This window comes from Rhodotorula paludigena (assembly GCF_050403205.1).
Source record: "Rhodotorula paludigena JCM10292 DNA, Rt_paludigena_JCM10292v1_ctg14, whole genome shotgun sequence".
Lineage (NCBI taxonomy): Eukaryota > Fungi > Basidiomycota > Microbotryomycetes > Sporidiobolales > Sporidiobolaceae > Rhodotorula > Rhodotorula paludigena.
Window position 1 is genome coordinate 282711 of NW_027481444.1, and position 25557 is coordinate 308267.

Here is a 25557-nt window from a genome sequence, read left to right on the forward strand (position 1 = left end):
AGTCGGTCTCGCAAAAAAAGAAGCGGTGAGGAGGGAAGATAGACGACCCCGCAACCAGCTCGACCAGAAGGTCCTCCGGTCGCCGACGGACCAGTCACAGGCCAGCGAGGTCCACTTGTCCCAGGCGCCCAATGAGCACACGGAGAATGAAAGCGCCAATGTCGAAGCGCGGAAAGTCTGCGCACACAGGCGCAACGAGAAGAAGGACCCTTGTCGTTCCGCGCCAGCAGACTGGCTGCCGAAATTGCGCTCGCTGCCTTTGGGCCGCGAGTGGCCAAAGTCAAATGCGCACCTGATCGGAATACAACAGACAGAACGCGTACACCGTAAACCACCGTGGGACCGCACCAATCTCGCCGGCTCTCGCTAGCTGCCGCTCACGCGTCCTGCTTCGCCGCCTTCGCGCCGGCCTTGCTCTTGTCGGCGCGCGGGTTCAGGCCCTTCTTCTTGAACTGGCGCTTCTTCGTCTCCTCGATGAGCTTGGCGTCGGCCGCGTCGTCGAAGGACGGGCCGGAGGCGGAAGGAGCACTCTCCTCGGCCGCGGTGGTCGGGAGAGGCTCGTAAGGAAGAGTAGGCGACGCAGGCTCGGGCGCTGTAACGTCCGATACGTCGGTAAGCATTCTGACGTGGAAAAGCGCGGATAGGGAGAAATGCGAGACTTCGGCTCGTCAGCTCACCCTGCTTCTGCGGCTTGCCGACGACAAACTTGGCGACGTAGAAGCCGTCGCAGTTGTGCACGTGCGGGTAGAAGCGGCGCGTGAGCTCGATGCCCTTGCCGAACTGCTTGCCGCGGAAGCTCTTGAAGCCCTCTTTGCCGAACGGGAGGCCCGTGTCGACGAGCTTAGCGTGCGGGCGCTTGCGCAGCGCGTATGACACGACGGCCTCGTTCTCCTCCGTCGTGACCGAGCAGGTCGAGTAGACGACGACGCCGCCCTTCTCCGAGTTGGCCGTGACCGAGTCGATGGCGCACAGGATGAGCTGCTTCTGGAGGTGACCGAGGAGCATGAAGTCGCGCTCGGTCTGTACGGGTAGGGAAAGGATCGTGAGTATGAGCCTCGTTGTCTCGTAAAGCAGGCCTGCGGGTGGGCCTTTCAGCGAGGTTGAGCCTCTGAACGCACCTTGTTGACCTTGACACTCTGGTCCTTCGAGATGACACCCGTGCCCGAGCACGGCGCGTCAAGCAGCACACGGTCGAACCCGCCCATAATCTTGGGGAACTCGCGGCCGTCGACATTGGTGATGACGACGTTCCTGCACCCGAGGCGCGCAACGTTGCCGCCGAGACCCTTGATACGGCCGCGGGACGAGTCGTTGGCCCAGACCTCGCCCGTGTTGCCCATGAGCGCGGCCATGTAGGTCGTCTTGCCGCCGGGCGCGGCACTCATGTCGAGGCAGCGCTCGTGCGGCTGCGGGTCGAGCGCCATGACTGGCAGGAAGGACGATGCCGCCTGCAGGATGTAGTGACCCGCGAGGTACTCAGGCGTCGCGCCGATCGGGACCGACGAGCCGGAGAAGACTTGCAGGCCGACCTTGGACCACCCGCCCTCGAGCGGCTCGAGGTTGACGCCGCGGTTGATAAGCGCCTGCGCGAGGTCGCGTCGGCGCGCCTTGAGCGTGTTGACACGGATAGTGAGAGGACGAGGGGTGTCGGATGCGGTAAAGAACTCGAGGGCCTGCAGTAACGCGCGGTCAGAACGATGCATCCGGGCAGACGGGAGCATGGCGGACGCACCTCCTCAACGTTGAAGATCTCGAACAGCTTCTCGGCGAGGAAGGGCGTGTAGCCGTGGTACTGGCAGATGTCGGCAATCAGCTGGTCGACAAGGTCGGAGCGGGACCTGCAAAATCCACAAGTCAGTTGAGCGCGGAGACCCAACACACTAGAGATAAGTCGCACATGCCAGCCTCGGCGCCAAGCTCCTTCCAGTGCGAGAGCACCCTCGCGGCCGTCCGCATGCGCTTCTCCACCGCGCGGAGGTCCTCCAGCTGACCGGGCTTGAGCGTCTCGGCGTCGTCCTCGTCCTCATCTTCGTCATCCTCCATCTCGCCCGCGGCCTCGAGCTCCTCACGCGTGGCGTCGACCTGGCCCTCGATCGGCGCGGGCTCGGGGCGGCGCGGGTCGAGCCCGGCGGGGAGGCTGGACTCGTCGTCTTCGTCGTCGTCCGAGTTGTAGGCTGCGGCACGAGCGGCGCGCTTAGCCGACAGTCGGGGCTGGGCAGACGCATTGTTGCTGCAGGGTGAAAGGCAGGTGAGCACACAAGAGCCGAGAGAGGAAGCCCCGAATGAAAGAGCGCACTCGACCTCTTCCTCCGTGATGCCCTCGACGCCGTCAAGTTCCTCGTCATCCAAATCGAACTCGTCGTCAAGATCCTCGTCCTCGTCATCCTCTTCGCGGTCCAGGTCGAACTCGTCGCCGTACTCCCCACCTGCCGCCGACGGCTCCTCGAGGTCAATGTCGTCGAAGAGCGCACTGTGAGCGGTCGCAGGTCAGCACGAGCTCATCTAGCGTAGTGTAGACTCAGCAGAACAGCGCACGAGCGAGCCTTTGCGAGTCCCTGCGCCTCCGAGTCGCTCAAGTCGTCGCCGTCGTCGCCGCTGAAGCCGTCCTCAGCCTTGAGACCCTCAAGGTCGTCGTCGTCCGACTCCCAGTCGACATCCTTGGCCGCAGCCTTGCCCTTGGGCGCGGCCTCCTTGCCCTTGCCGCGCTGCACCGCCTTCGCGCCGGGAGCGGCGGCCTTCTTGGCCTTCTTTGCGGCGCGCGGGCTCGGGGCAGCGGCGCCCGAGCGGTCCGACTTTGCCTCGAGAGCGAGCTTGCGCTTACCCTTGCGCTCTGGTGCGCCCGGGTGGGCCTTTGAGCCCGAGAGGGGCGCCGGGTCCTGCTGCTTGGTGCGAGCTTGACGGCCCTGCGCACGAGGTGATCGAGGTCAGCTGGGGCAGGCTCGGCGGCTGTGAGTGCACGGTGTACGGACCATGGTAGCTCTGCTGACGGCGGAGAGTGCGAGAGGCGAGCGTGTATCCGTCGCCTTGTCCGAGCTGCAGCCCTGGACCGGCGCTTGTACGCGCGCCAAAAGCCGCGCTCGCTTCTCTCTTTCTTTCTATTCACGGCGGCAAAGTCAAATTCCTGGCGCAGCACGGCAACCGCCTCTTCTTACGCGCGACAGAGCCATAACGCCCCCCAGAGCGATTCGCGGCCATCTTAGCGCCCTCACGCTCATCGCCCTCGCGCCCGCCTCTCTCTCGGGAGATGCGGGCACACGACGGCGGTGAGACGGGACGGTAGGTTCGTACACTCTCCGTAGCTGAGCACGAGGAAAAGGACTGCAGAGTTTAGGCAGGCGAGGGCTTCATCGCCGACTTGCAACGGCGAGACGAGTTCGAAACCATTATCCCGCGCTGCGAATACACAAGAGAGTGTCTCGCAAGCCCTGCATTGTACTGCACGACTGCCTGCTCGATAAGCGAGCTGTCTGGCTGCGAGCGAGGTGCACCGCCTCGTCGGTCTCGGAGCCACGCAGCAAACACGCGCCTCTGCCGCTCTCCTCGACTTCCTGCTCACCAGCAAAGTGACTGCACAGACATGGCAAAGAGCAGCGTGCCTCCGCCAGATCCAGGCAAGCCCTGGTTCAGGCTCATCGTCACGCTCCTCATCCTCGCCGCCGTCGCGTATGGCGCCGTCCTCGCCTTCAAGGCCATCACAGAGGGCATCGAGTGCGTGCTCGCCCCGCTCGCAAATCTGTACATTCCGCTGCTGACGAACGCACGCTCGCAGCTCGGCCAAGAAGTCGCTCGAGGCAAAGGGCGTAAAGGTCAACTCGACCGGGTGAGTCTCGCCGGCTCGACTCTCGCGAGCGGGACGCGTGCTGACACGCACGTGAAATCGCAGAGCCTCGGTCAAGACGGACCGCCGCGCGTACACGCAGGAGGAGACCGAGGACCGCTTGCAGAGGTGCGCCTCTTCCCGCTCTCGGCCCCACCTCGCGGTCAGTGTCGCGGCGCGCTCGGCAGCTTGGCCGCCGCGGAGGAGGAGGAGTGCGCCGTCTCCTAGCAAGGCGCTTGCATACACCGCTCGCGCTGGCGCCGCACTCGTCGCCGCCCAGTCGAACTTCAGTTGACCTCGCTGCGTCGCGCACCTCTCGCAGGGGCCTCATGAAGGGATGGAAGAACACGACGTTCAACGTGCCGTGGACGCTCAACAAGGTGACGAATCTCGGCGGGTCCAAGCACGACAAGAACAAGCAAGAGTGGGAGAAGACCCGTGCGTTCATGCCGCCCGCTTCCTCGCCTTGCAAACGCGGCAAAGCTGAGACCGGATCATTTCGCACGAATGCAGATGGTCCCAAGCCACACAAGACGTACATCAACTAAGCCGCCTCAAACGCCCCCATGACCTCTGATCCCCCCTGCATCGCCGTCGCCACAAATAACGCTCCTTCAGTGCCCTTTCGTCCTTCCTGTCCTGCGCAGGTATGCCGTGCGCGCTTGATCACAGCAAGAGGCAAGACTGCGCGCTCCGGATGTTCTGTAAATATCGCTCGCTCGTGTTGCAATACCGACTTTCAGGCCATCAATCTCCTGCGCTTCCACTTTGGAGCCGCCTGTCAAGCTTACGGTAGACCATCAGCACTCAATGAGGCCCTGACTGCAGACAATCAGGACGTGTTGGTTCCGAACGTCACAGAGAGGTCGAGGGCGGATCTCGCAAACTTGCCTGCCCATCCAGCACGAGCTCCGTTGTGACGCCTTGGCTCCTATGCCAGAACATGTCCGCTGTTGACGACCCAGACGCTTGCTCTCTACCATCTGCACAGACTCTCAGTCTGGACCCCGCACAGATCTCGCAGGGTGAGACGGATAGAAGTACTCACGAGAAAGAGCATGTGAGGCGACACAACACAATCACAAGATCCCTTGAAACGATGACCCGCCCTTCTCACGCTATGTACACGGACGTTGCAGCAACTTTGCTCGCTACACACCACGCTCAGGCTCGTGGAAGACGAGCGCGCGCACTTCGATGCTCTCGCGGAGCGCGACGCCGGGCTTGCCGTAGTACCGCGGGTCGAGGAACGCCGTGTGCGGCGTGATGGTGCCGTTCTTGCCGTCGGGAAGGTACTCCCAGCATTTGAGGAGGAGGACTGCGTTCGCGCGGGGAGACAGTCAGATTATGTCGACGAGCAACGAGAAGTGAAGCGCACCTTCGTCCGGCTCCATCTCGCTCAAGTAGTACCACTTGTGGCGCTCGCTGTGCGTGACCTGAAGCGTCTCGCCCTCGGGTTGTGCGCCCTCGCCCTCGCTCGGGTACACGAGGCGCGACTTGACGAGATCGCGGTCGTGGTCGAGCGTGCGCGCATCGGCGACGGCGAGCGGAACGTCGAGGACGGGGCCGCGGAGGGGACGCCAGACGTTGATCAGCTGGGCGCGACCTGTCGAAGGGTGATGTAGAGAGGCGTCAGAATGAAGTCAGTCCCGGAGATCAAGCGGAACACCGCACCATTCAGGAGATGCTCAGCGTCCTCGCCGCCGTGACGGCGCACGCGCCGTTCGCCCGAAAGCGGAGTCTGGTCAACATGGACTGCGAGAAAGGCTGTCAGTCGCGCAAGTTCAAGAGGAGGACAACGCAGGTGACGCACCTCTTGGAACGGGCTTGCGGTTTGTCGCCGTGTCGGGCGTCTCCTTGCCAGGTTCCTCGTTGCGACGGATCGTGTGGTCGAAGATGATGACGCGCGAGGCGCCGTACTCGCGCTTGAAGAGTCTGCAGAGGCGCTGCACGTCAGTATCGAGCCGAGGAGTCTAGCACGAAGGTCTGCGAGCGAGACGCAGTCTTCGATTTCGCGGTAGTACACCGAGCGGATCTTGTTCTCGTCCGTCCAGTCGTCGTACGTCAAGCTGGTGCGGGTGCGCTCAGCGGGGAGGACGCCAAACCCGGTCGTTTCGATGCTGATGTCCTTGGCGGCCTCGGTGCCGAGCAGCGGGCGCAGGTCGTAGATCTCGGTGGGCTTCGTCGTGGTGATAGCGTTGGTCGAGGGGAGGTGCGGGCCAGGCGAGGGGAACTGGAGCTGATACGGACGCTCGCCTGCCGGAAGCGCTTCGTGTCAGTCTTGCCTTCGCGACTCGATTGCAACGAGGGGCCGCACCATCGGTCGTCTTGCCGGCAAAGTAGATGAGATCGGCAGTGACAGCAGGCGCACTGGCAGCCCGCGCTGCGTTGAGCGTGGCAGGTGCAGCGAGTACGGTGGTGGTGGTGGACATGCGGGCGGTGGCGGTTCGAGCAAGGTTTGTAGGGAGACGCAGCAACGAGCGCAGTATCATGCGGTGGTGGAGCAGGAAGCAAGAGCAGCCGGGTCTTGCGAAGCGAGGTCAAGCACAACGCCTTTCGTTGCTCGGTCAGCAGAGGGATGGCGCAATTCGCAATGCTCCGGTCAGCCAGACTTGTCAGCACGAGCGTCAGGCGGAGGTGAACTACCGTCACAGCGGTGCTGATTCAGCGCAGATCAAATCAAGTGGTTCATGCCTGAGCGAAGCAACAAAAAGCACGGCGAGAGCAGAACGCTGCGCCGACGAGACAAGGGTTGGCAGAAGGTGGTACGACGCGGCGGCGGTCGGGCAGACGAGGCGGCGTGTTGCAGACGAGTGGAGTGCGTGCCGAGTGGACGACGAAAGAAGCGCAGCGACGAGAAAAGCAGCGTTGGGTCGGGCGACGGAAACAGGAGACGAAGCGCGGCCCCGCGCGTGCACAGGCCGCACGACGCGTGCGGACGCGTCGGCTGCGGATCGGCGGCGCAGCAACCCTCGTTCCGTCTGCGGCGTTTCTCCTGCGCACCGCCTGCTCTGCCCGAGTGCTGTTCGTTCCTGGTCTGCCTGTGTGACTGTGTGCTCCCGCTGCTGTGCCCTGTATCCCCCTCCCTCCCTGCCTCTCGCCAAGCGCACCGCCCACCAAGCCCCGAGCCTCGGCGACTCTTCGTCCTTCCCTCAACTTCGCACGTCCGCCGCACTCTGCGGTGCCAGCGCTCGCAAGGTCTGCTTCGAGCCAAACACTCTCGCCTGAGCACTTGAGCGCCTCACACACGCGTGTGCCGACGCATCCACACCTGCGCCATGGTCGCTCGCTCGCTCGCCGCCCTCGGTGTGGTGGCCTCCGCCGCCGCCTCCCTCGTTGCCGCCAATCCGCGCGACTGGGAGATCCGTCGCAGGGCCACCGTCACCGACGTCAATCAGCTCGCAGACCAGACCTTCGACTACCTCGTCGTCGGGTGCGTCTCGCAACCTCCGGCTTCTCCTCCCGGGCCAAACAACCGACGCTCACCCTTCTCTCCTCCAGCGGTGGCACAGCAGGACTCGTCGTTGCGTCTCGCTTGTCTGAGAACTCGTCAATTCGCGTCGCCGTCCTCGAGGCCGGCACCGACGGCAGCGAGGTGCAGGACGAGGTCCTCGCGCCCGCCATGGCCTACTTCGGCGGCATCGCCAACGCCGACTCGCCGTACGACTGGCAGTACATGACTGAGCCGCAGCCCAACCTCAACAACCGCGAGGTCTTCTGGCCGCGGTGCGTTTCTTGCCGACGTTCGAGCCTTCCTCTTTGCGGTCCTGCTGATGCTCGTGCTACTTGTGGGCCTGCAGTGGCAAGATTCTCGGTGGCTCCTCTGCGGTCAATGGCGTCAGTCAGCGCGAGCCATCTCTCCGCTCGTCAGATCGAGACTGACCACCTCGGCCCTTCGCAGCTCTACATGATTCGGCAGTCGGAGATTGAGCAGGACTCGTGGGCCTCGCTCAATGCGGACGACTCAATCTGGTCGTGGGAGGCGCTATACCCGTACTTGAAGAAGAGCGAGCTCTGGACGCCGCCGAGCGACTACCACATCCAGGAGGCGTCGATGGTGCTCAACGAGAGCCTTCACGGCCTCGACGGCCCCGTGCACTATTCGTACCCGGGCCTCTTCTACAACTCGACGTACGAGTGGATGCCGACGCTCGCCAACCTTGGCATTGACTCGCGCGACCCGGCTGGCGGCGAGAACTGGGGCGCCTTCATCGCGACTTCGGCCATCAACCCGACCAACGTGCGTTTCTCGCCCGCTCTGCCGTCTGTTTCTGTACTCATGCGCTCCTTCTCACAGTGGACGCGCTCGTACGCCGCGAACGGTTACCTCGACCCGATCAACTACCGGGACAACCTCGTCGTTCTGACGGGCTACCAGGCGACGCGCATCCTTTTCGACGGTACGACCGCTACGGGCGTCGAGTTTGCCGCGAGCGCAAACGACACGACCTACACGGTCAGTGCGTCGCAGGAGGTCATCCTGTCGACCGGTGTCATCGGCACGCCGCAGCTTCTCCAAGTCTCGGGTGTCGGCCCTAGCGACCTCCTCAGCGGTCTCGGCATCGAAGTCGTCAAGGAGCTCCCTGGTGTCGGCATGCACCTGACGGACCACCTGTCGGGGGCCATCACGCTCAACACGAGCTTCCCCTTCTCGGGCGACCCCATCACGCAGAACGACACGTACCGCGAGGAGCAGCTCGAGCTGTGGCGTCAGGGCGACGCCAACTCGCTCTACACGTCGCCGAACGACGCCGTCGCGTACGTCAACTTGACGACGCTCTTTGGCAGCGAAGACGCCGCCAACGCCTTCATGGACGAGATCGCCGCCAACCAGTCGGCGCAGGTCGAGGGCTACTCGACCGATTCGGCGATCCAGGCGGGCTACAACGCGTCGTACCACGCCGAGCTGCGCGACATCTACCCGACCGCCGTCGGGCAGGCCGAGATCCTCCTGTCCAACACGGGCACGTACGGCGGGTATCCCGACTCGGTCACGGTGCAGATCCAGGCCGCGATCCAGCACCCGCTCTCGCGCGGCAGCGTCAAGATCAACTCGACGAGCACGTTTGACAAGCCGCAGATTGAACCGGGCTACCTGACCCAGTGCGCTTCGCCACGGCTATGCCCCCTTTCCGCTGTTCGGTGCTGACTCGGCCTCGCCCGCAGCCCCGCCGACGTTCAGATCCTCCGCCAGGCGTTCAAGTATGCGCGCACCATCTCGCAGACCGCGCCGTTCTCGGACTATGTCCTCGCCGAGCTCTCGCCGGGCGACCGCGTCCAGACGGACGAGGAGTGGGAGACGTGGATCCGGGGCGTCGTCTCGACCGAGTACCACCCGGCGGGCACGGCGTCGATGCTCCCCGAGTCGGAAGGCGGCGTCGTCGACCTCGCGTGCCGCGTCTACGGCCTGACGGGCCTCCGCGTCATCGACACGTCCATCATCCCGCTCAGTCTCTCGGCGCACGCGACGGCCCCCATGTACGGCATCGCCGAGCGCGCGTACGACCTCCTCGTCTCGACGCCGAAGGCCGCCGGTGGGTCGGTCCAGTCTGAGAACGCGACCGAGTCGAGCGAGACGGGCGCGTCGGGCAACCCGGGCGAGCCGAGCGAGACGAGGACGAGCAACGCGGCGCGGCAGTCGGGCGACGCGGGCAGCGCTGCCACGGGCTTGCAGCCCGCTGCGATCGGCGCGGCGCTCGCAGCTGCCGTCGGCGCCGTCGCCATCTTCGCCTGATCGCCTCCCTCTTCCGCCCTCCTCCTTCACGCCCTCTCGCATTCCAAACTTCTGCCTCGCAACCCTTCGCATCCTCTATAGTCGCCTCTAGCCACCTCGATACCCCACCCTCGCTCTCATGTTCGCTCTTCGCATTCCATCGTCACTCGTTCATAACCCCTTCCGTTCTCCGCGCATCATCCTCCCTCGAGCCCCCGCTGCCGTCGTTCACCTCTACAGTTGGAGCATAGACTAGACGTAGAACGTGCGCGCGCATGCGCCCGAGGCGTTGAGCAACGCTCTCGTCGCTTGCTCAATGGACACTTTTCGACCTGCCCTACTTTCTCATGCGCTGATTCGGGGAAGTGAATTGCAAGAAGTGATACAGGGTCGCAGCGTCGAATCAAGGCGCGCGAGGAATAACGAAGCTCGAGACGATGGGAGACAGTGCGAGGAGAGACTGGTGCTACAGCCAGACCTCGACGGCCACGTTCATTGCCAGTACGACCTGCGAGCGCGGAGTGCGTCAGTACCGGCGATATCAAGTCCGACTGGGATGGACAAGCCGCACAGCGTAGGCCGCAATCATGACTGCGCCGACGCGCTTGCTCATCCGGTAGCCGTTCAGCGGGACGGCGATGAGCGTGCCCATAAGGATAGCAAACAGCCCGACGCCCGAGACGAGGAGCGTGCGGGTCATGTCGATGCGGAGGGGCGTGCCGTGCGACGGGCCAAAGCCGATGAGGTAGGTTCCGGAGAGGCCGACGCCTAGGAGGATATTGAGCATGGGCCCGCCGAAACAGGCGGCGATGGCCATGGCTGGGTAGCCCATGCGCTGCAGGGTCAGAGGGTTGGCATAGAGTTCCGCGCAGTATGGAACGGGTACGAACCGCTACTGTCGCGTTCGCGACCAGATCGCCGAGCGAGTTGCCCATGGCAAAAATTGTGAGGCCGAGGATGGCGTCCGAGATGCCAAAGATGTGGCCAAAAGTCTGCAAGAGACTTAAGTGAGCGAGTGGTCAGCTGTCAAGGAGAGAAAAGGGCGAACCTGCAAAACACCGACAACCTCGTTGACGATCATGAGGATCCACACCATGGCAATTCCAAATCCCAGGAAGCACAGGCTGACGCGTCCGGGGTGGCGCGAGTTGTCGAAGAAACGGAAGGCGAGGAAAGAGCAGAAGAGGCCCGCGAAGAGGGCGGCGAGCGGGTACCACCATCGCAAGTCGTCGGCTGCAGGACAGAGGGTCAGTCACGCTACGCTACGCAGTGCGCAACTCCGCGTCACACACTGCGAGGCAAGTGCCTTTCTGACTGACCGAAGAGCGCGGACACGACAAAGACGGGTCCGAGGAGGCACTGCAGCGCGGTCAACCACCTCGTGACCGTCTCCTGCGCCTGCACCACGAGCTCCTCATCACTCAACTCCCGCACAGGCGCCGACGGTGTCTGCGGCGCAGCCTTGATAGTCTGCACGCGCGAGAGGGACGCGATGGGCGTCGCTTCGCCCTCGTCGCCTTCCGGCACGGCAGGGAAGTAGTCGCCCTCCTGGCCCGCGACGGTCCCGACAGGCGGCGTCGACAGCTCGGCCCATGCCTCGGACGGCGTGTCGGCCTCGGCGGCAGCCGCGCGCACATGCTGCAGATGGTGCGAGTGCGAATTGTCGTGCCCCGCTGGAGGGGACTGTCGTGGCGGAGGGGTCGGGCTTGTCGAGCGCGAGTCGGCCTGGCCCATGCCCTGCGCGCGCAGCTTGCGCCCGACGCGAACAATCGGGTCCTCGTCGTCGTCGTCGTCGTCGTCGAAGGCGAGGTCACCGGGTCGTCCTGGCGAGCCAGAGAACGGGTCGAGCGTCTGGCTCGAGCGCTTCTCCGCCGTGTACGAGGCGCTTGCGTCTTCGGTCGGCTCCTCGACGACGGGTAGCGTGAGGTTGAGCGCGAGGAGCGCCGGGACGCAGAGCAGCGCCGTGACCTTTCCGACGATCGACTTTGAGCCGAACGACTGAAGCGAGGGAAAGAGGGCGCAGGTGACGGCATGCAGGACGTGGCGCTTGCGAGGAGACTGCGTATGCCGCTGCGGCGTCGTCGGGCGGCTGTCGTGCAGATCGGGCGGCGGCGGCGTCGCGCCCTCGGCGAGCACCGTATCGGACCCGCTGTCGGTCGTGAGGAGGATCGACGGGACGCGCTTGACCGACTGTGTCTCGCTATTTGGCTCTTTGAGCGGCGACTGCGCGCCTGCCCAAGGGTTGTCGACGCCGGAAGAGAGGTCGATCAGGCCGTGTCCGTCGCGCTCGTCCTCGCTCTCCTCGCTGTCCTCCGGCGCAGTCCACGTCGTCCGCCTCGAGCCGAGCGGTATCCGCTGGCGTTGTCTTCGCAGTTCCGCATCCCGCAGGACACCGTCGGCAAGCGCATCGTCGCCGCCACCGAGCGCGAGTCCGCCTTCCGGCCGTGAAGGCTGGCTGAGCGCGCGTCTCCGCCCCGCGGCCTGACTGCCGCCGCCGAAGCCGAGTCGCGGCGAGCCCGCCTCGAGCAGGCCTGCCGACTCGTACCCGTCGAGGTCGCCCTCGAGCAGCTCTTGCCCGTGGTGATGGTGCTGATGCGCGCCGCCGAAGACGGCGAGCACGTTTGTCGCGCTCGAGCGGTCGGACGAGAGCGAATTGACGACGTCGCGGAACTCGATGGCGCCGAGAAGGGAGGGGCGGACGGAGCGCGAGCGGCGGCGGTTGTGCCCGAGTGCGAGCGGGGTTGCTGAAGGGCGGATGGGAACACCACTGTGCAAGGACTGGGTGTGCGAGTGATGTCGGACAAGTGCGGGAGACGCGGGAGGAGAGATGCCGGCAGAGTAGGGCGGCATGCTCGCGGGCGAGTAAGGCGAGGGTGGGCGGCTAGACGATCGATTCGAGCGCGGTGTCGATGCGCCCGACGTCGGCAGCGAGATGCCACCCTCGGGCTCCCACTCGACGTCCCCGTCGGCGGTTATGTCGAGGTTGTCCTCCTGTTCGTACTCGCCGCGCACCTCGCGCATGCGCTGCCGCTTCGCTTCTTGCCGTCCTTCCCACCAACTGCCTACCCCGACGACAAACACATATACGATATAGAGCCCGACCATAGCCAACGCCTCCCACAGATGGATGTTGCCGTCGTAGAGGATGCCGAGCGTGAGAAGGACGGCGACGGTGAAGAAGCCGACGTCGCGGAGGAAGGTGCGGCGGGCGACGCGGAAGGGGGTGATGATGGCCATCGTGCCACTGCGTGTATACGCTCGTCAGCACGTCATCAATTGCGGCCATTGCTCAGCTGCACTTACGCGACGACCGAGACGATGAAGCTGGCTGCACCGATGAGCTCTCCGATGGCGAGGCTGCCCGAGTCGCTGCGAAGGGCGGCAAAGGTCGAGAACACGTCCGGACTGCCGTTGGAGAAGGCGAGGAAGGTGACTCCAGCCTGCAAACGGGCGCGAGAAGGTGAGTTGCACCGCCTCTCTGGCTGCGGGAGAGCCGCGGATGAGACGACTCACGACGCTCTCGCTCAACCCGAGGCGGCTGGCGATGTGGCTGAGGTTCGGGCAGAAGAACTCGCTCGCGCAGATGCCCACGAACGCAAACAGGAACGTGAGCCAGACGACCATGAGGGCGAAGAGGGCGATGCGAGGTGCGCCGGGCTGCGCGTGGCGGTACAGCGCGAGCCAGTCGATGAGCGCCTCGCCCGCATCGTGGTCGTCGCCGTCCTCGGCCAGCGCTCCCCAGCTGCGCCTGGCGAGATGCGGCGACGCGTGAGATTGCGCGGCGGCGAGCGAGCCAAGTGGGGCGGCGGCGCGCCAACACACGACGTGAAGGACGAGTACGGTAGCGAGGGCGAGCCACAGCCGCCCCTGCTGCCGCCCAGTCCCGCCCAATCGTGCCATGCGCAGAGTCAGAGAGCGCGGAGAGCGGTTCGAGCCGAACGAGCGATCGCAGCAACGACGAAGACGCCCTCGACCTCACCAACTGCTGCAGTCTGTGCGCCGAGCAGATCTCGCAGCATGTCTAGATCGATCGCCATGCCTTGGCCTGCACTCTAGCGTCCCGGATCCCTCCGCGTGCGCAGTGCCTCGCCCGTCTCCGCCTCGTCTTCAGGTCCGCGAAGCTGCACAGGCTGAGCTGAAGGCGTGCGATCGCTATGCTAAGGCAGAGAAACGCTATCTGCGCCGATCGCATTCCAGCGCTACACATTGGCTCCTGGCACTTCCCCCATGCCGCTCTCTTTCGCTCCATCTGACGGGCGGAGCGGAATCGCACGGGGTTGCGCCTCTGCTTGCCTTTCCAGGATGTCGACGTGATTGCCATGCGGACTTTCGGGCGGGACTTGGCCCGCAAAGAATGTGAGCGGGCTCGAGTGGGCACCGCTGAGCCTCCTCGAACCCGAAGGCGCGCCATTCGCATTCTCTCTGACGAGCTAGTCCCGCTCCCTGCACAGCCCCTTGGCCCGTTCTGCAGGCGCGCGCGCCGAGTGCGGACCAATCAAGCCACGGCGGCTGGACGCGGAGCGGACGAGGCTGTGAACGCGGCATGCGGGTTCGGCGCATGGCGTTGCTGCTGTCTCTTCCTCTCCAGTCGCTTGGGCCATTATGAGGGCGATCTGTACGGCGCTATGTCTGCTTTCTGCGGCAATCTTCATCTTGGGCGGCCCTGCTGGTCGACGGCAGGACCTCAACCTGCTCAGCATCGATGCGGGCGGACCTGGCAGCGTCTATCGCACAAACGCCAAATACGATTGCGACTCGTACAGTATCTCTATGAGTGGCAGGGCCGCGCCTTTTGTCCTCGAGACCGTACGCTCCCCCTTCAACCGCTCTGATCTGGCGAACCAGACAGTGCTCACGGTCGTTGGCAATTACTCGCGCCTTGGCACCCTTACTTGGGACGATGATGTGCCCGCAGGCGAGCGCTTTGTCTTCCGTCTCATGGACTCGCGCGGGAATGTGCGCTACTCGACGGAGAAAAGGTCGAAGGAAGGCTCAAGCGGCAAGAAGGGATGCCGGCGAGTCCTTCCCTCCCTTTGACCGTCAGCACACGCCGACACTTCGGTCAATCTAGGTCCTGGGCTCCGACCATTTGGGAACGCAGCTCGGCAGTAATTACTGCCGTCTCCTTCATTGCCGGCATCATCGCCTTTGTCTGCGTGTGCGCCTTCCCATGCACACGGCTCAAGCGACGCTGGCGGAATGCTCGAGCAGTTGAACAGCGGGACCCCGTCGTGCTCGTGCCTATCGGGCGCGGTGCAGCCGAGCCCTGCATTGGCCCGAGTCGAGTTGAGCAGCCTCGTCTGGCGGTGCCAAGGGCTCAACCGGCCCGAGACGAAACCTTGCCCGACCCCGCTGCGTCGTCCACTTTTACACAGATCCACAGAGACACTGACGGCGCACCGATGGCGAGGCCCCCCTCGTACGAAGAACCGGGCGAGCGTGAGGCGAAACTGCGCTGAAGTCGGCCCGCCTCGCGGGACATCCCTGTCCCGCCCGAGACCTGTAGCAACATGTGCCTCTTTTCCAGTGTATCTACTGAGCATGCGTGCCGACAGGCGAGCAGACCGAACCGCGAGAAACCTCTCGACTTTGCCTCTTCGTCCCAAATCTGCTTTCTGTCAAAAAGCTAGAAGGGTAACGACATGCGAATGCAGAATCGGCGAACAACAGAACAGACTATGCACATTGATCACGAGTCGCACCTCACGGCCCCTCGTCGCCCGACGGGCTGTCCAACTCGTCCACCTCGTCCTCGGCATCCTGCACACCAGCCGCCCGCGTCGCAGCGCGAGCAGCCCGGCGGTCGTCGCGCGCGCGCGCATTGTGCGCGACCACCTCGCCGTCGCTCAGCTCGTCGTTCTCCTCGTCCTCCTCGAAAGCGCTGACTTCGTCCCTGGACCGCTCGCCTTCGCCCGCCTCGCCTCCGTCGTCTCCACCCTCGTCCTCTTCGTCCTCCTCCTCGTCTTCCTCGTCGTCGGTCTCGCCGCGGGTGAGCCCCATCTGCTGCGCCGCGAACCCTTCCAGCCAGTTGTCCTCGCCGTCCTCGTCGCTCTCGTCGTCATCGGGCCCAGCACTGCCATAGTCCGTCTCCTCGGCCGACGACTCGAAGAAGGACGAGACGCTCGCGCCGTCTGCGCCTTCGCCGGGCGTCTCGCCCTCGAGGAGCTCCTCGTCTTCCTCGTCGTCCTCCTCCTCTTCCGAAGACTCGTCCGGGATCGAGTCCTCGTAGTACCCCTCTCCCTCCTCGTCGCTCGAGGCGCCCTCCTCGCCCGCACCCGCCGCGGAGACAGGCGGCGTGGCATTCCCGAGCGCATCGGCCACGGCTTCGTCGAGCTCCTTGCCCGCCTTCATGCGCACCCGCGCTGCTGTATGCGCCGGGCGGCGAGAGCGCGAGCTTGTGCGTGCGGCGGAGGACGACAAAGACGAAGTCGCATTTTGCGCTGGTAGGCGCGTCGGGAGGTCGATGTTGGGCGGCTCGAAGATGGCCGAGGAGAGGAGTTCGGCGAGCGTGAGGGGCCGGTTGGGGTCGAGCTGAAGCGAGCCGGATCGAGGAGCCCTCGACGAAGAAGAAGAGGAAGCGGCGGGCGGGAAGGCAGGCAAGGCGCCTGCTGGGAGAGGGGCGGTATCGGAAGAGCCGGGTGCGGCATTGAGGAGGAGAGGGTCGAGAGGGAACGGGTCGCTGGCGGAAGAAGCGGCGGGAGGAGCCGATGGTAGCTGGAGAGTCGGGAACGAGAACAGGTGCGCCCAGGACTGGTCGGCAGCAGCTGCCGCGAAAGGCGTCTGGGTGTTCGGACCGGAAGACGAGAAGGTCGGATTGGGCGAGACGAGGAGCGGCTCGACGCGCCGTGGCTTCTTCGGTATAGGTGGTGGGGGCATCTGCTCGCGGTCGCGGTCCGCAGACGGCACGCTCGAGGTGCTGCGCCTCTTGCTTGACGAGGTCGATGTAGCTGCCGAGGCGGTCTGCGCCGCGGCGGCAAGGAGAGCAGCCATGCCAGGCGCATCACCGCTCGGCACCGCAGCGTCCTCACTTTTGCGCGCCGGCTGGCCAGTCTCGACATCGACAAGTGCCGCCGCCGACTTAGGCTTCCTGGCCCTCCCGGGCCGCGCCCACGCCGACGCTTCCTTGCCCTTCGTCGACGGCACGAGCGTGATCGTATAGCAGCCGACCGAATCGTGCGCCCACAGCTGGAGCTTGAAGCTGCCTGGGTACGAGGAGGAAGAAGCAGTTGGCTCGAGCGAGTAGATCCAAGTCGGAGACGGCAGCGAGTCGTTCTTGGCCGTAGACTGGCGGAAGGGCCTGAAGCTCGACACATGTCAGTTTGCGGTGTATAAAGAACGGCTAAAGAGCACTCACATCTCCTTGGCAGTCCATCCACCCGCCCTCGAGATGCGGTCGACGAGCGATTCCCTTTCGCTCGCCCTCCCTGACACGCGCCACTTCCCCTGCGCGCCCGTCTGATCCGCCCTCAGCTGCCTCGCCGCGTCGCACAGGCCCGCCCAGCTGATTGTCGTCGTCGGTGCCCAGTGCGTCGCGCGCTTGGCCTCCGTCCAGTACCAGTCATGGGCGAGGCAGACTTGGTACGGGATGAGGTTGATGAGCCGGACAGGGAAAGCGCTCGGATCCTTGTGCTTCTTGCACTGCGAGCAGCGGATCCAGTCGGCCGGTACAGGTGGCGTCTGCGCGCGAGGGCGCTCCGTGGGAAGGCGAGGAGGAGGCAGTGGTGCGGAGTGGGCCGGCCCTGCACCGGGCGGAGCTTGTAGAAGCACTGACGGAAAAGGCGCAGCGGCCTGCATCCGAGCGTGCGCCTTCCAGCTCGAGCGGCGAGATGTCAAAAAGGCGAGCGAGGCGATGAAGGCAGAGACGCGCGCCGACGCGAAGTCCCCACGCTTCCGCTTCTCATGTGCGAGAATCGCGGAAGAGACGGGTTGCGGAGAGCCTCTATGTACGGCTACGAGCAAGAGTGTCTGTCACAGTCGAGCGCAATGCAAAGAGCGAGAGAAGAATGAAGTGTCCATCCGAACCCGACCTGCCCAGGCCCCTCACATGACGACGCAGTCCTTGTCCTCGCCCGGGTTCTTCCTCCGCTGCAGCACCTTTTCCCGCTCCTGCCGCTTGTGCGCAACCTCGTCACTCCCGAGCACGGGCGACCCGCCGACCTGCTGCCGCAGCGGCATACGCACCTCGTCCGGCTGCGGGACCACGAGCCCGCGCGCCGATGCCGCTGCTACCGCCTGCTGCTGCTGCATTTGAAGCTGGTGCTGGTACTGCGCCTGTGCGAACCCAGCGGGCGAGACGGGCGCCGACTGCTGCTGCTGCTGCTGATGACCGTACCCTGCGCCGTACTCGCCCGCATATGCCGGCTGGAGTTGCGACGGCCGGCCCGCAACGGTCGCCGGGACGCGATGGTCGTACGCGAGCGGGCCAAAGTCGCCGACGACGGCAGACTCGGGCGCGGCGGGGCGCAGGTTGTAGTCGAGCGGCTGGAGCGGCGAGTGGGCGAGCGAGGGCTGCGAGTAGCTGCGCTGGCGGGGCGCCATGCCCGGATGCGGCGGCATTACACCGTTCTCCGGAGCATGCGGTAGCGCCTTCTCCTTGCCCTTGCCCTTGTTCTTGCGCTCGGGCGCGGGGCGACCCGCGGAAGAGAGGACGTCGACGCTCGCGGTGCGCTGCTTGCCCTCGCGACGGCCGAGACTGCCACCGAGCGTAAGCGACGAGTTCTCCTTACGGAGCAGCTTGTGCGTGCTTAGCCGGCGCGGGCGCTCGGGAAGATGCAGCGCCGAGACAGGAGCGTCGGGCGCGGCGACGGGGCTGGCCTTGCGCGCCATAGGCTTCTCGGGCGGCGGGACAGCGTGCCCGGCGATGCGGAGGCGCTCCATCGCGCGCTTGTCGCCGTGCGCGGCCGCCTTGCGGAACCACTCGAGCGCGTCGCGCTCGTCCTTGTACGTGCCGATCCCGACCTCGGTGAAGTAGCCGCACGCATACTCGGCCTTGGCGAGACCGCCCGCGGCTGCCTTCTTCGCCCAGAGGTACGCCTCGGTGTCGGACTGTGGGAGGATGCCGGGCGAGCCGACGAGGTACCACGCCGTGAGGGCGAAGCAGGCTGCGGCATGGTTCTGCTGCGCGGCGATGTCTGCGGGCGAAGCTGTCAGACGAGCTCGGGGAGCAGCATTGTCACAGCGACTCACTATAGTAGTGGATGCTGAGCGCCGCGTCTTGCGGGCAGCCCATCTTGCCGTACTCGTAGCACTCGCCGAGCTTGTAAGCCGACGGCGCGTATTGCAGTTCCGCCGCGCGTGCCAGCAGCTCGGCGGCGTACTCTTCGTCCTGCAAAAGCAACCCCGTCAGCGTTGTGCGGGCGGTCGCAAGTGACAACGATTGCAGCGCACCTGGAAGACAACGTTCTCGATGCCCTTCTCATGCAAGATGGCGAGCTCGTGCAAGCTCTGCGGTTGCGGCGGTTCGACCTGATCGGCGAGTTCGGCGGCGCGCGTGAGCCACTGCACGCCGTCCTTAGCGCGCTTCGTCAGGCCGAGCTCGCCGTTGAGCTCGGCGAGACCGAGGCGGTGCATTGCCTGGACGTGCGAGAGGACGGCGGCACGGCTGCAGGTCTCGCGAGTCAGTCATGTGCCGAAGACAAAGGTGGAGAAGGCGCTCACCGGTAGAACGAGACGGCCTTGCTCCAGTCCTTCCGCGTGCCCCATCCGTGCTCCATGCATTGCGCAGCGCGGTACGAGCCGGCAGCGTGACCGTGCTTTCCAGCAACGAGAAATAGCGGAAAAGCCTTGTCGTAGTCGCGCTTGCCCTGCTCACGTGGAGGAGAGTCAGCATCGAGCGGGTCTCGTCAAAAACTGTGAAGTCGGACGAACCTTGGGGGTGCCGATTCCCTGCGTGTAGCAGTCGGCGAGGAAGTACGAGCTCTTGACGTGCCCGCGAGTCGCGAGCTTGCTCAGGAGCGCGATGCTCTCCGAGACGAGCGCCTGCTGCTTGTGCCGCGCCTCGATCTCCTGCGGCGTAGGCGGCGCATTGGCCGCGGTTCCGTCCGGCTCGGCGCCCCGAGCAGCGCGCTCCGCGAGCGTCGTCTGCTCAAGGTCGGCGACGACGTCCATGACGAATGTGCAGAACTCGTACTGAATGTCGGGGTCGTTGGTCTTCTTGGCGTTCTGGCGGTACAGCTCGAGCGTCTTTTCGTGCGACAGAAGCGACGCCATCGTCCCTACTTGCAGGTGACTTTGGTCGAGGAGCTGAGCGGGTGGCGGAGGAGACGGGTCCTGTCCGTGCAGCGAGGCCGACGAGGCGCCGTACAGCGAGGCGGAGCGAGATGCGGCGTAGGGCGTGTGCGCATACCGCGCGCCACGATGCGGTGCGTCGTGCGACGAGTACGAGCCCGAGCCCGAGCCAGATGAGCGGTCGCCCGTCGCACCGGGCCGGCGGTCGAGCGGGAGGTTCGAGTGAGACTGGCTCGAGGGCGTACGAACGCCGGGGGAGTTGCCGTCGCGGCCGGCCGAGGCGGGGTCGAGCGAGGACTGGCGCTGCGGGTATGTGCCAGAAGCTGTTGCGTGCGCGTCGAGCCCGTAGAATGAGGACCGGCGGGCGTGATGCGCGGAACCAGCTTCGACGGGAGGAAGCGCGGCGTCGGGATAGCCGTGCGAAGGTCCGCTCACCAGTCCGGCGGGTACGTCGACGCCGAAGAAGCTGCTCGCACGCCCTGGGCGGCCCTCGTGGTCGGACTCGCCGTCTGCCGCACCAACTGCACCCACGCCGGGTCCTCGTGCCGCCAACCCTGCATCCTGAACGTCCCGTGCGGGAACGTGTACGTCTCCCTCGACGCCAAAGAAGCTCGACGGGCGTTGCTGGTCGACGGACGGCTGCGTTGCGCGCGGTCTGGGGCGGTCGAGGACGCTGCTCCGCGCCGTCGAGGACGAGGCGGCGCCTCCCGACTGCTTGCGCGCGCGCCAGTCTGCGTGCGGGAGCTGCTCGTGGTCCCTCACGGGCGCTGTCGTGGTTGAATAGAACTCGCCCGACTGTGGCGGGAATGCAGACAGCGCAGGCTGGGCGGGGTAATGCCGAGGAGGGAGACCGCCGGCCACGGGATCCGCGAGCACAGGCTGGCCTGGGAGAGGCAGCGCCGCAGTCGAGACGGGCATGGCTCTGCTCGTGCCCGGCTCTGGCTGGCGGGCGGCGAAGCGACTGAGAACGAGAGGCTCGCGCAACCTTGGCGGCTCTCGCAGAGACGCTCACGACACTTGGCAGCCAGCACCGTCTAGACGCTCGATCAGCCCTGCGATGCTTTGCTGAACTCTGTACTGCACACTCTGCACTGCTTCCGCTTCCACTCTTGCTGTTGCTGCTTCTCGCTCGGTCCTCCAAGCATCGTGCGATGGAGGCGATGACATCGCGGGCGCATTGCACCCTGGCAGTGCACCTCTACTGTGCTTGCCGCTGTAGTTGGACGAAGCAGACGAACCTTTGCGGAGATACGCCCGAGCGGACGGATCGTTCCCGAACTCCTGCACGACCTCTCGTGCCCACCGTTGCTCCCACGAGTCGCCTTTATTTGGGCGCGCTGCTCCTCCGAGCGACTTTGCCGGTACGCACATCGGACTACCGTGTGAGCCAGGTGGTGCACGAGGCAGACGAACGCCCGAGCCGGACACGGACTTGCCGGCGCACTGTTGCTCCGCCGCTCGGGACCGCCTACGAGGCGTATCCGCTCCTTTGATTCCCGGCTTCCTCTTCTTCTCCCACCTCCTTATTGCTGCTGTTATCCTCGGCTACTTCACTGCGACCTCCTAGCTCCGACCATGCACGCTGCCATCCTCCTCGCTCCCCTTTTTGCCTCGGCTGGTGCGACGCCCTGCTCTTCCACACTTCACAGAAACACTCACTCACCCTCACGTCGTATAGTTGTCGCCGTCCTGACTAAGCAGCCCGCCGAGGTCGTCAAGCGGCAAGAGATCAACTCGTCCGACCCGTGGAGCGCCATCGTCGAGAGCATGGGCGAGTTCACTTTCACTGCCGCACTCGCCGTCGACGACGGTGGTCAGTGCAGCACCGAGTGCCAAGGCTGGACCGACGCTATCGCCGTGCGTCGCTCCACTGACTGCTCGCTCACATGGCTATCGAAACTGATTCTCCTGCTCAATCTTGCAGCCCTGCACCGAGAAGGACGACGACGAGCAGATCGTCCGCTGCGCATGCAGCGAGAGTGCGATCACGCCCATGCTCCCCTGCGGCCAGTGTCTCAGCGCCGGCACCGAGAACAACTTTGTCCCCGGTGCGCTCCAGTCAGCGCTTCCCTTAGCTGCCTCGCGCTGACCCGCCCGCTTCCTCACAGGATTCCAGAGCACGTGCGTCAAGGTCTATGAAGCTCCCGCCTCCGCTTCGGGCGCGTCGTCGTCGTCGTCGAGCGCAGCCTCGTCCTCCCAGTCGCACTCGTCAAGCTCGGCAGCCTCCACCTCGGGCGCGAGCCACCCGAGCGATGCCGCAGGCCCGTCGGCCACGGGCACGACCGGCAACGGCACGAACGTCGAAAGCCAGAACGGCGACAACGGTGCAGGCTCGCTCATTTCGTCCGGCCTGCCCGCCGTTATGGCTGCCGCGGTCAGCTTTGGCGCGGTCGTCTTGATTGTCTGAGGATGCAGAGTCACCTTCCTTCATTTCCATTTTCGAGACGCTCCTTGATCCATCAGCAATGCAATCCCAAGCCGACTATCTCCCTATTTCTATGTTGCGCCTCTCGCCCGACTCGCGCGACAGCCTGAACGACGACCCACATCAGCTGTTTGGAGCGCAGTGCAAGCAGAGCGACCTTTGAGGCTCTCGTGAAATCTACACGCAACTCTGTAGCGATGCAGGTCTGAGAAGGTTCTCTGGTCGTCTCGTGTCAAACGCCCGGTCAACATCCTTTGTCCTCTCTTTCGGACCTTCTACAAACACGGAAAGGTCGCGCAGTGGCGCCTAGTAGCCCCTCGCCCTCAGCTGGCCATACCGCATTGCGGTGCGAAGGCTCAGCATGCCGTGGTCGATGCCGAGGCTGTGCTGCGCGCCTCGTCGTGGGTTCCGGCGTGGCTGCGCGTTGATCCGCGAGTCAGCAAGCGCCAAACGAAGAAGACGTCGTAGGAGAAGGCGCGAGAGCCTGACGCGAGGGTACAGGCAGAATGGGAAAGAACCCTACTCCCGCGGTACCGGCTGAGCGATCAGCATCCCTGGCATCTTCGAAAAGCTGTACTGGATCTGGCTGTAGTCTTGCACAGTCAACCTCAGCGCCGCTGTCGCTTCGGGGACGGAGAGCACCGCGCTCAACGCACCAGATCGTCGCCGCGTTGAAGCTGTTCCAGGACGGTATCAACGTGCTGACGGCCAGCTAAGCCCAGCTGAGCATACGCATGACGCCTTGCCTCCATCGTCTGTGCCCAGGCTTGCGCCGACTGCCCGCGAGCCTGACGGAGCGCCTGCACCCGGCGATGATACCCTTCGCTGTTGAGCTCCCCAGCCGTGTCGGCAAGCCAATCCTGATAGGCCTCCATGCGGGCGAGAGCAGTAACGGAGGCAGTGTGCAGAGTTGGTGAGAAGATCCAAGCGAGAAAAACAGCGAGAGGCGACGCCTTTGTGCGGATTGTCCGTGTACAGGGGCACGGACAAAGCAGACTCGAGGGCCGTATCCCCAACAAGACGCCAATGCCCCGGCATGCAGTAGGACAAGCACTCTGCTGCTTGACGAGGCCGGTACGCCGGCATTCCGGCCGAGTCAAGATTGCGCAAAGAGACCTCGACGAATGTCGGGTAATCCGGCGTAGAGAGACCCAGCGCAAGCTGTACTGCTGAAGCCGCAGTAGCCAGAGCAGCGGTCTGTGTGCTTGCGAAAACGGATACGTGCAGGGTCCAGGCGAGGTTGCGTTTAGGTGAACTCCACAAGAAGAGCCGCAGCATCAAACGGAAGGTAAAGCAGTACCAGTCAGGCTCAAGACGCTCATACCTCAGAGCAGCATAGACATTCACGTACCTGAGCAAGCACGCACGAGCTCGACCGCTGCCCCCGCAAGCGCCTGCATTCGCCACTCAGCCCGCACGAGACGGAGACAGAAGCCCGACGAGTCGTAGAGGAATGAAGCATTCTAATTCCTGAACAACGTTGTAGACGCATAGTACCGATGATTTTGGCCGATGGGGATATACGGAATCGAGGAGAGAGGGCGGGAGCCGGGACGTGAGGGGTCCGAGAAGGGATTCAAGCGTTTACTCCTGGCCCTCGTAGCCCTTGGGGTTTTGGCTGCACGTACACGACTCGGTGAGGAAAGCAAAGATTGATTATAGGAGAGGCTGTGACGCACGACTGCCACTTCCAGAGGTCCCGGCACATCTCCTCAAGGCCGCGCGTCGCCTTGAAGCCGAGCTCCTTCTCCGCAAGTGCCGGGTTCGCAACAAGCTCCGGGACGTCACCAGTACTGCGGAAAGCGGAGATGAGCCCGAAACGGACAAGCCACATTGTTAAAGAGAGAGCAGAGACGCACCGGCGGCCGACGACCTCGGTCTTGTACTTGTGGCCCGAGGCCTTCTCCATCGCGGCAACCATCTGCAGGACCGACATGCCCTCGCCCTTGCCGAGGTTGTACGCCTTGTACTTGCCGCCCGACGCGCCAAACCCGCTCGCCTTGCCCTGCGCGGCGTAGATGTCGTCGCGCGGGAGGGCGGCAAGAGCGTCGACGTGGCCCTGCGCAAGGTCCATGACTGCGCGAGTGTAGGTGAGCCTCGGTATGAAGTGACTAGACTACGAGGCAGCGAGACGCACTGTGGATGTAGTCGCGAGTGCAGGTACCGTCGACGGTCGTGTAGTCGTTGCCGAAGACCTTGAGGCCCTCGGGGAACTTGCCGACAGCCATCTGGGAAAGGAGCGGGAGGAGGTTGCCCGGGCGGCCGCGGGGGTCCTCGCCAATCTGGCCCGACGGGTGCGCGCCGGCCGGGTTGAAGTAGCGGAGCGAGATGGCGCGCCACTTCTCCGGCGCCGAGTCGCAAACATCCTTGAGAATCAGCTCGCACATGAACTTGGTGCGGCCGTAGCACGACTCGGGCTGGAGCGGCGACGACTCGGAGATGGGGCACTCGGGCGGCGCGCCGTAGACGGTTGCCGACGACGAGTAGACGATGTTGTAGACCTGGTTGCGTTCCATGACCTGCAACGGGACGATGTCAGGAGTCGATGCGCTTCTACAGAGGCACGAAGGGACGCACGTCGAGCAGGTTAATCGTAGCCGTGACGTTGTTCTCGTAGTATTTGATCGGGAGCTCGCCGCTCTCGCCGACCGACTTGAGCGCCGCGACGTGGATGACGCCCCAAATGCCGCCCTTGGACTTGTACTCGTCAAAGATCTTCTCGATGTCGCTCTTGATCGAGATGTCGCCGCGGTAGACCTCGATCTCGAGCGCCTTCTTATCGTCGTCGGAAGCGTCGGCGGGGAGCGCATCCTGCGCAATCTTGGTGACGCGCTTGAGCGCAGTCGGGTACGAGTTGTGGAAGCTGTACGGAGATGGCGGGACGAGGCGAGGCGGGACGAGTCGGACAACATGCGCGTTTGCGACAGTCAGCGCCTGAGCGGCAGAGCGACGACCAGGTGCACGAGAGGCAACTGCTCGACCATGTCCGGACTAGCAGGCGGCAGCAGGACGCACTTGTCGATGGTCACGACGCTGAACTTGCCCGACAGCAGGCAGCACAGGGCAATGTGCGAGCCTGCGCGCCAGTGCGTGATCGGTCAGTGTCGCGCTCCCTTTGTGATGCGTGGGATGCGCGTACCGATGTAGCCAGCAGCGCCGGTGATGAGGATGGTCTTGCGCGGGGCTGTCGACGAAGGTCGACGGGGATGCGCGGGCCACGAGGGAGGGGAGCGCGTCAGCTGACGGGGCTTCGGTGTGCCCGAGTGCGCTGCGTGTGCTTACAGGCCATGATTGTGCGTTGGCAGAGCAAGCTGGGTGAGCGAGAGCGCGAGTTGGTGCCCGTCCCGACACGCGGTACGCGGCGCGCCATCCTGC

General features: G+C 64.7%; 9 protein-coding genes across 9 annotated transcripts; 3 read left to right on the top strand and 6 right to left on the bottom strand.

Moving 5' to 3' along the window:
* Positions 1–377: 377 nt before the first annotated feature.
* NOP2 (rRNA (cytosine-C5-)-methyltransferase NOP2) lies at positions 378–2972 on the bottom strand (the record flags this gene model as incomplete). Its single annotated transcript, XM_076648286.1, has 8 exons — positions 378–592; positions 678–1020; positions 1119–1673; positions 1733–1838; positions 1898–2230; positions 2297–2470; positions 2536–2903; positions 2970–2972. 8 exons carry the CDS (start codon positions 2970–2972, stop codon positions 378–380), a joined length of 2097 nt encoding a protein of 698 aa, XP_076506233.1.
* A 605-nt stretch (positions 2973–3577) lies between these two features.
* On the top strand, positions 3578–4365 carry JCM10292_007211 (uncharacterized protein; the record flags this gene model as incomplete). Its single annotated transcript, XM_076648287.1, has 5 exons — positions 3578–3708; positions 3770–3820; positions 3884–3946; positions 4140–4255; positions 4331–4365. The coding sequence occupies 5 exons, from the start codon at positions 3578–3580 to the stop codon at positions 4363–4365; spliced, it is 396 nt and encodes a 131-aa protein (XP_076506234.1).
* A 603-nt stretch (positions 4366–4968) lies between these two features.
* Positions 4969–6249, bottom strand: JCM10292_007212 (uncharacterized protein; the record flags this gene model as incomplete). The annotated part of the gene is made up of 6 exons (XM_076648288.1): positions 4969–5135; positions 5196–5423; positions 5492–5572; positions 5631–5763; positions 5817–6073; positions 6135–6249. 6 exons carry the CDS (start codon positions 6247–6249, stop codon positions 4969–4971), a joined length of 981 nt encoding a protein of 326 aa, XP_076506235.1.
* Positions 6250–7095: 846 nt separating this feature from the next.
* JCM10292_007213 (GMC family oxidoreductase) lies at positions 7096–9551 on the top strand (the record flags this gene model as incomplete). Its single annotated transcript, XM_076648289.1, has 6 exons — positions 7096–7250; positions 7319–7543; positions 7618–7654; positions 7719–8057; positions 8115–8920; positions 8984–9551. 6 exons carry the CDS (start codon positions 7096–7098, stop codon positions 9549–9551), a joined length of 2130 nt encoding a protein of 709 aa, XP_076506236.1.
* Positions 9552–9996: 445 nt separating this feature from the next.
* Positions 9997–13430, bottom strand: JCM10292_007214 (uncharacterized protein; the record flags this gene model as incomplete). The annotated part of the gene is made up of 7 exons (XM_076648290.1): positions 9997–10038; positions 10102–10365; positions 10421–10522; positions 10579–10763; positions 10850–12774; positions 12834–12970; positions 13044–13430. The coding sequence occupies 7 exons, from the start codon at positions 13428–13430 to the stop codon at positions 9997–9999; spliced, it is 3042 nt and encodes a 1013-aa protein (XP_076506237.1).
* A 1803-nt stretch (positions 13431–15233) lies between these two features.
* On the bottom strand, positions 15234–17324 carry JCM10292_007215 (uncharacterized protein; the record flags this gene model as incomplete). The annotated part of the gene is made up of 2 exons (XM_076648291.1): positions 15234–16827; positions 16885–17324. 2 exons carry the CDS (start codon positions 17322–17324, stop codon positions 15234–15236), a joined length of 2034 nt encoding a protein of 677 aa, XP_076506238.1.
* Positions 17325–17570: 246 nt separating this feature from the next.
* On the bottom strand, positions 17571–20675 carry JCM10292_007216 (uncharacterized protein; the record flags this gene model as incomplete). Its single annotated transcript, XM_076648292.1, has 5 exons — positions 17571–18661; positions 18717–18855; positions 18918–19131; positions 19188–19333; positions 19398–20675. The coding sequence occupies 5 exons, from the start codon at positions 20673–20675 to the stop codon at positions 17571–17573; spliced, it is 2868 nt and encodes a 955-aa protein (XP_076506239.1).
* A 657-nt stretch (positions 20676–21332) lies between these two features.
* On the top strand, positions 21333–22164 carry JCM10292_007217 (uncharacterized protein; the record flags this gene model as incomplete). The annotated part of the gene is made up of 4 exons (XM_076648293.1): positions 21333–21375; positions 21436–21614; positions 21682–21805; positions 21866–22164. The coding sequence occupies 4 exons, from the start codon at positions 21333–21335 to the stop codon at positions 22162–22164; spliced, it is 645 nt and encodes a 214-aa protein (XP_076506240.1).
* A 1602-nt stretch (positions 22165–23766) lies between these two features.
* JCM10292_007218 (NAD-dependent epimerase/dehydratase family protein) lies at positions 23767–25471 on the bottom strand (the record flags this gene model as incomplete). Its single annotated transcript, XM_076648294.1, has 8 exons — positions 23767–23800; positions 23862–23975; positions 24042–24258; positions 24320–24701; positions 24760–25045; positions 25198–25258; positions 25322–25366; positions 25465–25471. 8 exons carry the CDS (start codon positions 25469–25471, stop codon positions 23767–23769), a joined length of 1146 nt encoding a protein of 381 aa, XP_076506241.1.
* Positions 25472–25557: the final 86 nt, after the last annotated feature.